The 13,316-nt window shown below is 46.8% G+C and overlaps 1 protein-coding gene across 1 annotated transcript in view; it reads left to right on the top strand.

Annotated features, from left to right (window-relative positions):
- The window catches only part of PALLD (palladin, cytoskeletal associated protein), a 375,092-nt gene that overhangs the window by 147,611 nt on the left and 214,165 nt on the right, over positions 1–13,316 (top strand). The window contains exon 3 of the mRNA XM_061200806.1: positions 8,704–8,770. Coding sequence (XP_061056789.1) covers positions 8,704–8,770 — 67 coding nt within the window. The remainder of the gene's footprint in view (positions 1–8,703; positions 8,771–13,316) is intronic.

Here is a 13,316-nt window from a genome sequence, read left to right as displayed (position 1 = left end):
TCAGCGTGCAGTACGGGGGTGGAGGTGCGTGCCAGAGGGTAGGAAGTTTTCTATAGATTTAAAAACCTCGAGAAAACCTTCCCTAAAAGTTTAACAACCTACTAGTTGGAAACTGTCTAAATTTCACTGCCTTGTGCAGCAACTTTTAGAATGATATCGAGGAAACTTCAGTTTAAGAACAGTAACTAAGGGGCTTCCCTGGTGGCGCAGTGGTTAAGAATCCGCCTGCCAATGCAGGGGACACGGGTTCGAGCCCTGGTCCGGGAAGATCCCACATGCCGCGGAGCAACTAAGCCCGTGCGCCACAACTACTGAGCCTGTGCTCTAGAGCCCGCAAGCCACAACTACTGAGCCTGTACTCTAGAGCCCAAGAGCCACAACTGCTGAGCCCACGTGCCACAACTCCTGAAGCCCATGCATCTAGAGCCCGTGCTCTGCAACAAGAGAAGCCACCGCAGTGAGAAGCCCAGCACTGCAACGAAGAGTAGCCCCCGCTTGCCACAACTAGAGAAAGCCTGTGCGCAGCAACAAAGACCCAGTGCAGCCAAAAATAAATAAATAAAATAAATTTTTTTTAAAAACCCCCAAAAAGCCAGGAACTAACTTTTATCTCCTAGTGTTAACTAGGAACCGAGCCCTGGTCTTCATTTTCACCTGGATTATCTCATTTACTCCTTACAAAAATCAGCCCATTCTGTGGCTGAGGAAACGGCAGCTTAGGGAGACTTGTAGGGCCCCAGACCCCACACACACACTCACACTCCCCTGAGCTTCAAGGACTAAACCCCGTCAGTGTGACCCCTTAAGTCTGAACAGCCACAGAGGAAGATGCAGATGAACCTTGGATCTTGGGGCAGCAGGGTCGTCACCTGCATCCAGTAACTGGCCTGGGATGTGTGCCTGGAACATCTCAGGACATCACTGAGCTTTTGGTCATTGGTCACGTGTTCACTGAAGGTCCCCTGGAAGGCAGGCGGTGGCCCAGGCACTGGGTGGGGACACTTGGCAGGACAGGCAGGCCTCGGTCTTCGCTGCACCGACACTCCAGGAAAGGAGGGACGGGCCCCCCTCATAAATAGCCCCAGCCCCAGCCAGCAGGTGCTGGGAAGAGAAGAAAGGTGGGTGAGGGGAGGGGGAGGGGGGCCTCCCTGAGGAGGTGACATCCGACCTCAGTCTGGGCTCTGAGAGGAAGCGATGGGGAGGCCGCTGGGGAATGTGCTGCAGACAGAAGCAGGGGCGAGGCTTGGCAGGAGGAGCGGGTGTGTCCAGGAGCACGGACGGGGGCAGCCGGGCGGCAGGCAGCTCACGCGGGTCGTGGTGCCTTGTGGTCACTGTTAGCCGGCCGGCCTTTGTTCTACGTAAAATCGCCACTTGCGGAGCGTTTAAACTGAAAAGTCCGAGTATCTAATTTCCATTTTTAAACTGAAGTTTGGCTTATAATCGGGAGCCCAGTGAGAAGCGTGCCGTGGCAGGACCGGACGGAGATGGCAGGGCTGCAGGAGCACGCCGTGTAGACGGGGACAGAGGCAGGCAGACTCCAAAGCCACATGGCGGGTTAGGTGTGGGCTGAGGGGCCACGGGAACGGGCAGACCCCGTGGATTTCGGCTCCACCGTCGGTCGTTTGTGAGGGGGGGACGAGGAGTGGGCTGGGGCACGGAGGGACGTAGGTGATCCGTTTGCACATCTGCGTTTGGACGGCCGAGTGGACGCACGTGTGGGCAGGTGGCCGTGCGGGTGCAGTGAGTGCCCAGGGCCAGGACGTGCACTGGGAGCTTCAGGAGGTAGCTGGTAACCAAAGACACAGGACTGGGCGGGACCGCATCTGAGCCTGGGTGACCCTCCCCACGCGGAGATGCTCCGGGACGAGGTGCCGGCGGTGCCGGCGTAGGAGCGTGAGAGGAGGGTCCTGGGGCGGGGAGGCTGGAGGAGCGGGTCGGTGTTTGAGGGTGGAGGGCCGGCCAGCTCGGGCCCCCGCTGCCAGCGGCCAGCGCTGAGGACAAGGAGGGGCAGGTGTGGATGCAGTGGGTGATGTTAGTAAGAGGGGCTCGGAGAGCCTGGAGGGACCAAATGCCACGCGTTTGCGGGACACGGAAGGACGCGCGGGAACGCATGGGTGGGCGCCGGGGAGGTTCTGCCCAAGCACCGGCAGAGCCAGGGGCCCGTATCTGGACGGGAGCGCCGGGTCAGGATGCTTTGTGAGCCTGTTTGCCTGTTGGTTTTCGTAGCAGAATTACTAGAGTCTATTTCCATGCTGATGAAAACAATCCAGGCGAGAAAACGCGGATCCTGCAGGGGGGTGGGGGGAGTGTGAGACGCCAGGGAGCCAGTTCCTGGAAAAAGAGAAGGAAACGGACTCAGCCCACAGTGTGCAGGTGGCGAAGAGCTGGTCTCAACAGTTTCACGGTAGAAATGGGACAGGTGAGCACAGACACGTGAAATAAAGGTGGACATCCCACGCTTGCGTCCCTGCCGCCCCTCCTGACCCTGTCGTGGACGGCACAGATCTTTACAGCTCGGGGAGCACCGAAGGGGGCAGGAGGGGGGTTCCCAAGTGTGCGATGAGGAGGCTGGCTTACACCCAACCCCGACCCAGTGGGTGGGGAGCTGAGCTGGATGGGGGTGGAGGGGACAGCATAAAGACGGTGGGGAAGGGCAGGAATTCTGAGCGTGGCGCACGCCGGCAGACCCTGTGTGATGTTTATTTGTAGGTTCTCCGAGCTTGTCACAATCAGATAAGACGTGTGCCCCTTTTAAGTGACATTTCAAAGTGTGTGGAAATGTTATACAGGGAACGGTCCCTGTGGATGCAGCAGGACAAAGCCCCTCTGAGCGAAAGGTTCCTTCTGCTGGATCTGGAAGACTTGCTGTGAGAAGCTGACGGAGTCTAAGCTCAGCTTTGCCCATTCTCCACAGTATTCATTTTTAAATATCTTTCCTGGTATTTTCTGGCCAGCCCAGCTCCCAGCTCCAAGACCCAGAACAGCGATTGGATGGCTCTTTGCTTCAGTTTCTCCATCTCTGCCTGGAGAAATTGATGGTCTCGTAAGAAATGAGTGAGTTAATCCCCTAGAGGGGGACTGACACACAGTGTGAGCTATTGTTGCTGTTATAGAAGTAGCACATTTTCATTTTAAAAAATCTAAAACATGGAAATAAAGATATAAAAGTCATGTGTAATCCCACCACCCTGTGTCAGCCACTCTTAAAAATTTTTATTGTTCAATCTTTTATCTAAATGTGTATATTCTACATACTCTTTGGTATGTTTTTTTTTTTAATTTAATCCGTCACGAACATCTATGCCTGTCATTGCAGTCCTTTAAAACTCATTTTAATGCTTTTATAGTCATTCATCATTTATAAATTTTTAAATCATTGGCATTGCTTCAATTACTCTTATCTGAGACAGCAAATGATTGTTTCTGGTAATTACAGTAACTGAGAAAGGAGAGGGGAAAGAATGAGTAGTGTGAGTGGGGATCAGAGTGTATTTACGCCTTAATTTTGAAAAGCAAACATGGACCAAACGATGAACTAACTCCATGGCTGGATTCACTAAAGTCACTCAGGGACTTAAAGTGTAAATATAAATAAAGAAAGATAAATAGATGGGTTTTTTTAATGGTTAATACCTGCTTTTAGGAAGACTTCCTATTTTCTGAAGTTGAAGCTGTATGCAGTTTGCTTCCGCTCAGAAATACAGCTTTTTCTATATTACTAAGGAAGATATTAGATTGACAAAAATAAAAAGAATTAAAACATGGTGTTTCCATGAATATGGGGGAAATGGGCATTTTGACATACAGTCGTCCCTCAGTATCTGCAAGGGGATTGGTTTCAGGACCCCCCAGGGATACCAAAATCCAAGGATGCTCAAGTCCCTTATATAAAATGGTAGAGTATTAGCATGTAACCTACATACACTTTAAATCATCTTTATATTACTTATAATACCTAATGTAATGCTATGTAAATAGTTACTGGTGGGCAGCAAAGGCAAGTTTGCTTTGGGGAACTTTCTGGAATTATATGTATATATATTTTTTGACCTGCGGTTGGTTGAATCCACAGATGCAGAACCCGTGGATATGGAGGGCCGACTGTATCTGTATTTTACACACCTTTCTGGGGAGATGTTTAAAATGGAAATAAATATATCTGTTGATTAGTAGAATGAAACAAATTCTGGTAAATCGCCACAAATGTATTTGAAGCAGCCATTAGAAAACTATAAAGCACGTTTATTAACGTGGAAAGGCATTTCGCAATGTATTGAGTGGGGAAAAAACAGAAATTGAACAGTATTACATCATAATATTTTATTTGTTATATGTGTGCACAGGGGTAAACTTCAGGAGGATACGGTCCAACGTGTCTGGGCGGTGGTATTCCGAATGATTTTTTTCTTTTATTTTTGCTATTGTGCATTTTCTGTGTGTTTTCCTACAAGGAAGTATTACACGGGGTAAGTTTTTAAAATGGTGAGGGAGCACCTTTTAAAGGCAAGATGGGAGGCTCATGGTTGTGACTTTCCCGCCTGCTCTCCATCACTAGAGCAGCTCAGGGACCACCGGCATTGATTCCTCACTGTGTGGAGAACAGTGTAGACACAGGTGACCTGTAGGCAGGTGAATAGTCGATGAGCAGACGGGCAGGGGGTGACCACAAGCGCTGCGGCCCTGCCCCTTTCAGATGGGATTTGAGAAACAGACATGGATGAATGTCCCCCTGAGCCAGGGCTGTTCTCCCCTGACCAGTAGGTGCAGAGCTGGGGACCGAGGGGTGGGGACACAAGGGGAGTGAGGGGGGATTGCCCTGGGGGAAGGGGGCCTGCAGAGCAGCTCTGTCCCCACCCCAGGTGGGAGGTGACATTGAGATCCCAGCAGGCTCGGTCAGGTGTGCAAACACCAGCAAACGCATCCTTATCTAGTGGACGTGAACCTCTCTGGTCCTTGTTTCCTGGCAAGTCAATGAGGAAAAAGCCGCAAAAAAGAATGAAAGCAATAATGGCTTTTTAATCATCAGAGAGGATTTTTCCAATGATCTAAACGTTGGGAATCAGATGAAAAATAGCTATTCCTCTCCCCGGCTTCTGGCCACTGAGTGTCTCTGATGCCGTCCACGGGGCTCTGCCTGCTCCCGAGGGCTCTCCGGGCTCTGGGGGGCTGCCCGCCCTCGGGCCACTGTTCCCTGCTGACCCCAGCCTGCTGGGGTGCCAGCGTTTCTCCTTGTCTGTCACCTGGTTTTACTGCTTTGCTGCTTGTCTTGATCGGTTTCCCTAGTTCCTCCTGCACAGGTAGTTTGCCCCTCGACCACGCTCGTGCCCAGACACCAAGTCCAGCTGCGCTGGCCAGTGTCCAAACCCACCCTGTGTCCCTGGCCTTCCCCCACCCCCCCAAACCCACAGCTCCTGGCTCGTCCCCCAGCTCACCCCCCGTCACTCATCCCAGCAGAGTCACAGGCCTGCCCTGAGCACCGGAGACGGTGTCTGGGGGTGGGGACGTGTGGTCTGGGGGAGCTGGGGCCTCAAGTTCAGACCCTGTGCCACTGCCGTGCAGTCCCGTGGCTTCACGCAGCCCCTTCCCCTCCCTGGCTCCTCGGGTCTCTAGTCTGTAGTTGGACGCAGCTTCCCCTCTTAGGGAGGCTCATCATGGTAATGACCAAACGCTGACCCAGCCAATGGCCAGGCACATGGCACTACTCAGAATGGGTGCGCCCTTCCTGGCCACACCTCAGTCCAGTCCTCAGAGGTGTGATGTCCTGAGTGGCTGAGCAGCTCCTAAGAGGCAGCACGGAACGTGTCTGGGCCGATGGGAAAGGACAGAAATCAAGGAGGGACCCTGTAGGCGCTTCCCCCGAGAGCGGATGATGTAATTAAAGGTTCAGATGTGGGGAGAGGCCAGGAAGGGGAGCTCTCCGCTCCTCTGATCTTTATCCGGAGCCCCTCTTGGCAGAGGCTCCCTTGCACCCTGCATTCCCGTCCCTCCCCGGACCCCCAGCTTTATGCCGTCCCATTTCACTCACCACCACGTCATGCGTTTATTTGTCTGCGTCTGTGTCCACATAGAATGGAAGCTCCGCAAGGGCAGGGAAGGGTGTGCTCTTCACTCTGGCATCCTCGTTACACAGCTGGGTGTGCACGGGACTAGTTACACAGCCGGGTATGCGCAGGACTCGTTACACAGCCGGGTGTGCACGGGACTCGTTACACAGCTGGGTGTGCGCGGGACTCATTACACAGCCGGGTGTGCGCGGGACTCGTTACACAGCCGGTGTGCACGAGACTAGTGGAAATAGCAGGCTTTTAATTTACTGAGCAGAACTCATAGGTCATCTAAGTTTATTATTTTGTTTTAAACAGGAAAGGTGTGTTACAGGAAAATTAACCTGACAGAGATGAAGACAAATTTGAGAGAGGGAGTTGGGAGGACAGGTCCAGGCCTGGGGATTGCTGTAGAAATAAACAGGAAGGACCACAAACACCCTGCAGTCATCTAAGCAGGGCTTTTACCATCAGTAATAGCAGCAAAGCCACGGCAGAGGACAGTCACGGGAGGGAGCGCGAGGCAGTCTGGCAAGAGAATTAGGTAAACGTGTACATCCTCAATGTATCAACAGGCAACTAGAACCAACTACAAAGAGAACATGTATACAGCAGCAACTAACACAACAGTGTAAAGCGATTATACTCCAATAAAGATGTTAACAAAAATCACACGTAGTGTGATTCCATTTGTACAAATACATGCACAAATATACAGCCATCCCCCCTCATCCGAGGTTTCACTTTCCATAGTTTCAGTTACCACGGTCAACTGTGATCCAAAATATTATATGGAAAATTCCAGAAATAAACGATCAGTTTTCAGTTTTGCCATCGGAGCAGTGTGATGAAATTGCTTGCCTCAGCTTCGACCGCCAGGACATGAGTCATCCCTTTGTTCGGCGTGTGCTGCCTGTTAGTCACCTAGGTTGTCAGGCTGACTGTCCCAGTGCTCGTGTTCAGTGACCCTGATTTTATTGATACTGAAAATGGCCCCAAAGCACCAGAGGAGTGATGCTGGCAGTTCAGACGTGCCAGAGAAACCGTGCAGTGCTTCAAGTGAAAGGTGAAAGTTAATAAGGAGAGAAAAGAAAAAAAAAAGTATGCTGAGGTTGCTAAGATACACGGTAAGAACAAATCTTCTGTCCGACAGGTTGTGAAGAAGGAAAAAGAAATCCATGTTAGTTTTGCTGTCGTGCCTCAAACCCTAAAAGTTACAGCCACAGTGCATAAGTGCTTAGTTAAGATAGAAAAGGCATCAAATTTGTACAATAAGATATTTTGAGAGAGAGACCACGTTCATATAACTTTATTATCATTGTTATAATCGTAATATAATTGTTATATTTGTTCTATTTTATCATTAGTTATTGTTGTTAAACTCTTACTGTACCTAAATTACAAATTAAACTTTATCTTAGGTGTGTATATTTAGGAAAAATAGTACTAACAGGATTTGGTGCTATCCATGGTTTTGGGGTCTTGGAATGTTATCTCCCTTCAGTAAGAGGGGAGGCCACTGTATGTTTGTTAATACATTCAATTTATCTGAAAAATACAGGCCAGACTGTTAGCGTGTGCAGAATGGCACCAGGGAAGGGACCTACTGGTCTTCACTATTATATCACACAATTCTGTGCTACTTGGTTACTTTTCTATAAGCGTGTATTATTTTACATTAAGATATTTTAAATAGATAATTTAAATAACTCGAGTTAAGTATGTCTCATAAAAGAAGTATCAAGTATGTACTTCTGGGGCTTCCCTGGTGGTGCAGTGGTTAAGAATCTGCCTGCCAATGCAGGGGACATGGGTTCGAGCCCTGGTCCAGGAAGATCCCACATGCCGTGGAGCAACTAAGCCCGTGAGCCACAACTACTGAGCCTGCGCACCTAGAGCCCGTGCTCCGCAACAAGAGAAGCCACCACGATGAGAAGCCCACACACCACAACGAAGAGTAGCCCCCGCTCACTACAACTAGAGAAAGCCTGTGCGCAGCAACGAAGACCCAACGCAGCCAAAAATAAATCTAAAAAAAAGAATGTACTTCTAACCATCACAGTTATTTTAAGTGTTACCTAAAATCTCTTGTCACAAAATACATGAGCATTAAAATGTAAGGACAGTTTGCGTTTTGGCCTAAAGATCCAACAAGGTGACCCATAATTTAAACACAATTACGAAGCAGATGAATTTGGGAAGCCGTGATCCAAAATTAGAAACCCTCCTATTCAAGAATGAAGCCATATCAGAGTCAGAAACCATCTCCTAATTAATGAGAAATGAAGGTATTGATAATCCACACCATGTAATCTTCTGGGAAAGAGTTGAAGTTTAAAACTATGGATGTTTTACACACAGACACACATGCATTTATTTCATAGTTGATAAGCCATTTTAAAAGTGTGGTTATGATGGCCAAAGGGACAAAAATGAAACTGATAATAAATCTGACACTAAACCCATACTGCTCTGAAGAAAGCTTTTCTTGGTAGTTCTTTTTTAAAATGATTATCTGAAAAAACAGTCTGAGTAAAAATGGTCTGAACCATTCTCTATTTCAAAATAAGACTTTGTACATTATTGTCTGAGTGAAGAGCATTACCTTTGGAAGCAATTATAGATACTACTTACATCTTTTTTTGTTTTTCCAACTCAGGTGCCAGTTCAACAGATTCTGACAGTGAAGGTTTAGCGTTCAAATCAAAACCTGGAGCCATGCCACAGTAAGTACCTACAGTTCCATCAATTATAAGCAAAGACTGTCAACAGAATTGTGCTGTGTGATGCCACTTGTGTTGTGCTCTGAAGAGGTCAGCTGATGTCAATCAAGGACCAAATGCTTGAACCTGGAACACAGTTTTTAACTTATGAATTTGAACTTTGAAATCCGCATTTCATCATCGATTTACCAAAGTCTAACCATCCACCATGTTAGTTTCAATGACAACTAACAGGTTATAAATGTATGAAAGGAACACTTGGGTTGAGAGAAAATTGCTTAAATCATTACTAAAACGTAAATGTCAACCAAGTTATCCATACATATTAGAACATATCTAATTAGGCCAGAAATGTGTTTCCATTTGGATAAAGTCTATTTCTAGTTAGATCTTGTCATGAAAATCTCAAAATTTAGTTTTTCCTACAAAGACATACAATGTTAGTATCTTAATTATTTTGCAAAAATAAAGTAAAATTGTTCCCATCCTCCCTGGGAGCGAAGACTGCCACCACGTTCGTCCTGCCCACCGTCTGCTGCAGAAGAGCTGAGGAGGCATGCCGAATACCAGTGTCCAGGATCCACCATCAGAGAGCTGGCGTCTGGGTTGGGCCCTCAGATTTAAAGGACTTTATTCTGCATTTGGGAATCCAAGCACCTGTGAATTTTGCCGTGTGGCTCACAGGGTCTTGGTGCCCCAACCCTGTGTCAGGCCTGAGCCTCTGAGGTGGGAGAGCCGAGTTCAGGACATTGGTTCACCAGAGACCTCCCGGCTCCATGTAATAGCAAACGGCGAAAGCTCTCCCAGAGATCTCCATCTCAACACTAAGACCCAGCTCCACTCAATGACCAGCAATTTACAGTGCTGGACACCCTATGCCAGACAACTAGCAAGACAGGAACACAACCCCACCCATTAGAAGAGAGGCTGCTTAAAATCATAATAAGGTCACAGACACCCCAAAACACACCACTGGATGCAGTCCTGCCCACCAGAAAGACAAGATCCAGCCTCATCCACCAGAACACAGGCACCAATCCCCTCCACCAGGAAGCCTACACAACCTACTGAACCACCCTTAGCCACTGGGGGCAGACACCAAAAACAACAGGAACTACGAACCTGCAACCTGCGTAAAGGAGACCCCAACCACAGTAAGTTAAGCAAAACGAGAAGACAGAGAAACAGACAGCCAATGAAGGAGCAAGATAAAAACCCACCAGACCAAACAAATGAAGAGGAAATAGGCAGTCTACCCGAAAAAAAATTCAGAGTAATGATAGTAAAGATGATCCAAATGCTTGGAAATAGAATGGAGAAAATACAAGAAGCGTTTAACAAGAACCTAGAAGAACTAAAGAGCAAACAAACAATGATGAACAGCACAATAAATGAAATTAAAAATTCTCTGGAAGGGATCAATAGCAGAATAACTGAGGCAGAAGAACAGATAAGTGACCTGGAAGATAAAATAGTGGAAATAACTACTGCAGAGCAGAATAAAGAAAAAAGAATGAAAAGAATTGAGGACAGTCTCAGAGACCTCTGGAACAACATTAAATGCAACAACATTTGAATTATAGGGGTCCCAGGAGAAGAAGAGAGAAAGGGACTGAGAAAATACTTGAAGAGATTATAGTTGAAAACTTCCTTAATATGGGAAAGGAAATAAGTCCAGGAAGCGCAGAGAGTCCCATACAGGATAAATCCAAGGAGAAACACGCCAAGACCATATTAAACTATCAAAAATTAAATACAAAGAAAAAATATTAAAAGCAGCAAGGGAAAAACAACAAATAACATACAAGGGAATCCCCATAAGATTAACAGCTGATCTTTCAGCAAGAACTCTGCAAGCCAGAGGAGAGTGGCAAGACATATTTAAAGTGATGAAAGGGAAAAACCTACAACCAAGATTACTCTAGCCAGCAAGGATCTCATTCAGATTTGACGGAGAATTTAAAACCTTTACCAAAAGGAATTTAAAACCTTTACCAAAAGGTTATTCAGCACCACCAAACCAGCTTTACAACAAATGCTAAAGGAAGTTCTCTAGGCAGGAAACACAAGAGAAGGAAAACACCTACAAAAACAAACCCAAAACAATTAAGAAAATGGTAATAGGAACATACATATCAATAATTACCTTAGATTAACCAAGATGGCGGAGTAGAAGGACGTGCTCTCACTCCCTCTTGCGAGAGCACCAGAATCACAACTGGCTGCTGGACAATCATCGACAGGAAGACACTGGACTTCACCAAGGAGGATACCCCACGTCCAAGGACAGAGGAGAAGCCACAGTGAGACGGTAGGAGGGGCGCAATCAGAGTAAAATCAAATCCCATAACTGCTGGGTGGGTGACTCACAGACTGGCGAGCACTTATACCACAGAAGTCCACCCACTGGAGTGAAAGTTCTGAGCCTCACGTCAGGCTTCCCAACCTGGGGGTCCGGCAACAGGAGGAGGAATTCATAGAGAATCAGACTTTGAAGCCTACTGGGAATTGATTGCAGGACTTTGACAGGACTGGGGGAAACAGAGACTCCACTCCTGGAGGGCGTACACAAAATAGTGTGTGCATCGGGACCCAGGGGAAGGAGCAGTGACCCTGGGGGAGACTGAACCAGACATAACTGCTGGTGTTGGGGGGTCTCCTGCAGAGGCAGGGGCTGGCTCTGTTTCACCGTGGGGCAAGGACACTGGCAGCGGAGGTTCTGGGAAGTACTCCTTGGCGTGAGCCCTCCCAGAGTCTGCCATTAGCCCCACCAAAGAGCCCAGGTAGGCTCCAGTGTTGGGTTGCCTCAGGCAAAACAACCAACAGGGAGGGAACCCAGCCCCACCCATCAACAGTCAAGTGGATTAAAGTTTTACGGAGCTCTGACCGCCACAGCAACAGTGAGCTCTACCCACCACCAGAGCCTCCCATCAAGCCTCTTAGATAGCCTCAACCACCAGAGGGCAGACAGCAGAAGCAAGAAAAACTACAATCCTGCAGCCTGTGGAACAAAAACCACATTTACAGGAAGATAAACAAGATGAAAAGGCAGAGGGCTATATACCAGATGAAGGAACAAGACAAAACCCCAGAAAAACAACTAAATGAAGTGGAGATAGGCAACCTTCCAGAAAAAGAATTCAGAATAATGATAGTGAAGATGATCCAGGACCTCGGAATAAGAATGGAGGCAAAGATTGAGAAGATGCAAGAAATGATTAACAAAGACCTAGAAGAATTAAAGAACAAACAAACAGAGATGACCAATACAATAACTGAAATGAAGACTACACTAGAAGGAATCAATAGCAGAATAACTGAGGCAGAAGAACGGATAAGTGACCTGGAAGACAGAATGGTGGAATTCACTGCTGCGGAACAGACTAAAGAAAAAAGAATGAAAAGAAATGAAGACAGCCTAAGAGACCTCTGGGACAACATTAAACACAACAACATTCGCATTATAGGGGTCCCAGAAGGAGAAGAGAGAGAGAAAGGACCAGAGAAAATATTTGAAGAGATTATAGTCGAAAACTTCCCTAACATGGGAAAGGAAATAGCCACCCAAGTCCAGGAAGCGCAGAGAGTCCCATACAGGATAAACCCAAGGAGAAGCACGCCGAGACACATAGTAATCAAAGTGGCAAAAATTAAAGACAAAGAAAAATTATTGAAAGCAGCAAGGGAAAAATGACAAATAACATACAAGGGAACTCCCATAAGGTTAACAGCTGATGTCTCAGCAGAAACTCTACAAGCCAGAAGGGAGTGGCATGATATACTTCAAGTGATGAAAGGGAAGAACCTACAACCAAGATTACTCTACCCGGCAAGGATCTCATTTAGATTTGATGGAGAAATCAAAAGCTTTACAGACAAGCAAAAGCTAAGAGAATTCAGCACCACCAAACCAGCTCTACAACAAATGCTAAAGGTACGTCTCTAAGTGGGAAACACAAGAGAAGAAAAGGACCTACAAAAACAAACCCAAAACAATTAAGAAAATGGTCATAGGAACATACATATCGATAATTACCTTAAACGTGAATGGATTAAATGCTCCAACCAAAAGACACAGGCTTGCTGAATGGATACAAAAACAAGACCCATATATATGCTGTCTACAAGAGACCCACTTCAGACCTAGGGACACATACAGACTGAAAGTGAGGGGATGGAAAAAGATATTCCACGCAAATGGAAATCAAAAGAAAGCTGGAGTAGCTATACTCATATCAGATAAAATAGACTTTAAAGAATGTTACAAGAGACAAGGAAGGACACTACATAATGATCAAGGGATCAATCCAAGAAGAAGATATAACAATTATAAATATATATGCATCCAACATAGGAGCACCTCAATACATAAGGTAACTGCTAGCAGCTATGAAAGAGGAAATTGACAGTAACACAATAATAGTGGGGGATTTTAACACCTCACTTACACCAATGGACAGATCATCCAAAATGAAAATAAGTAAGGAAACAGAAGCTTTAAATGACACAGTAGAACAGATAGATTTAATTGATATTTATAGGACATTCC

This window comes from Eubalaena glacialis, chromosome 9 (genome assembly GCF_028564815.1).
Source record: "Eubalaena glacialis isolate mEubGla1 chromosome 9, mEubGla1.1.hap2.+ XY, whole genome shotgun sequence".
Classification (NCBI taxonomy): Eukaryota; Metazoa; Chordata; class Mammalia; order Artiodactyla; family Balaenidae; genus Eubalaena; species Eubalaena glacialis.
The sequence above is the reverse complement of the archived record's forward strand: the minus strand, read 5'-3'. Positions and strand labels throughout refer to the sequence as shown.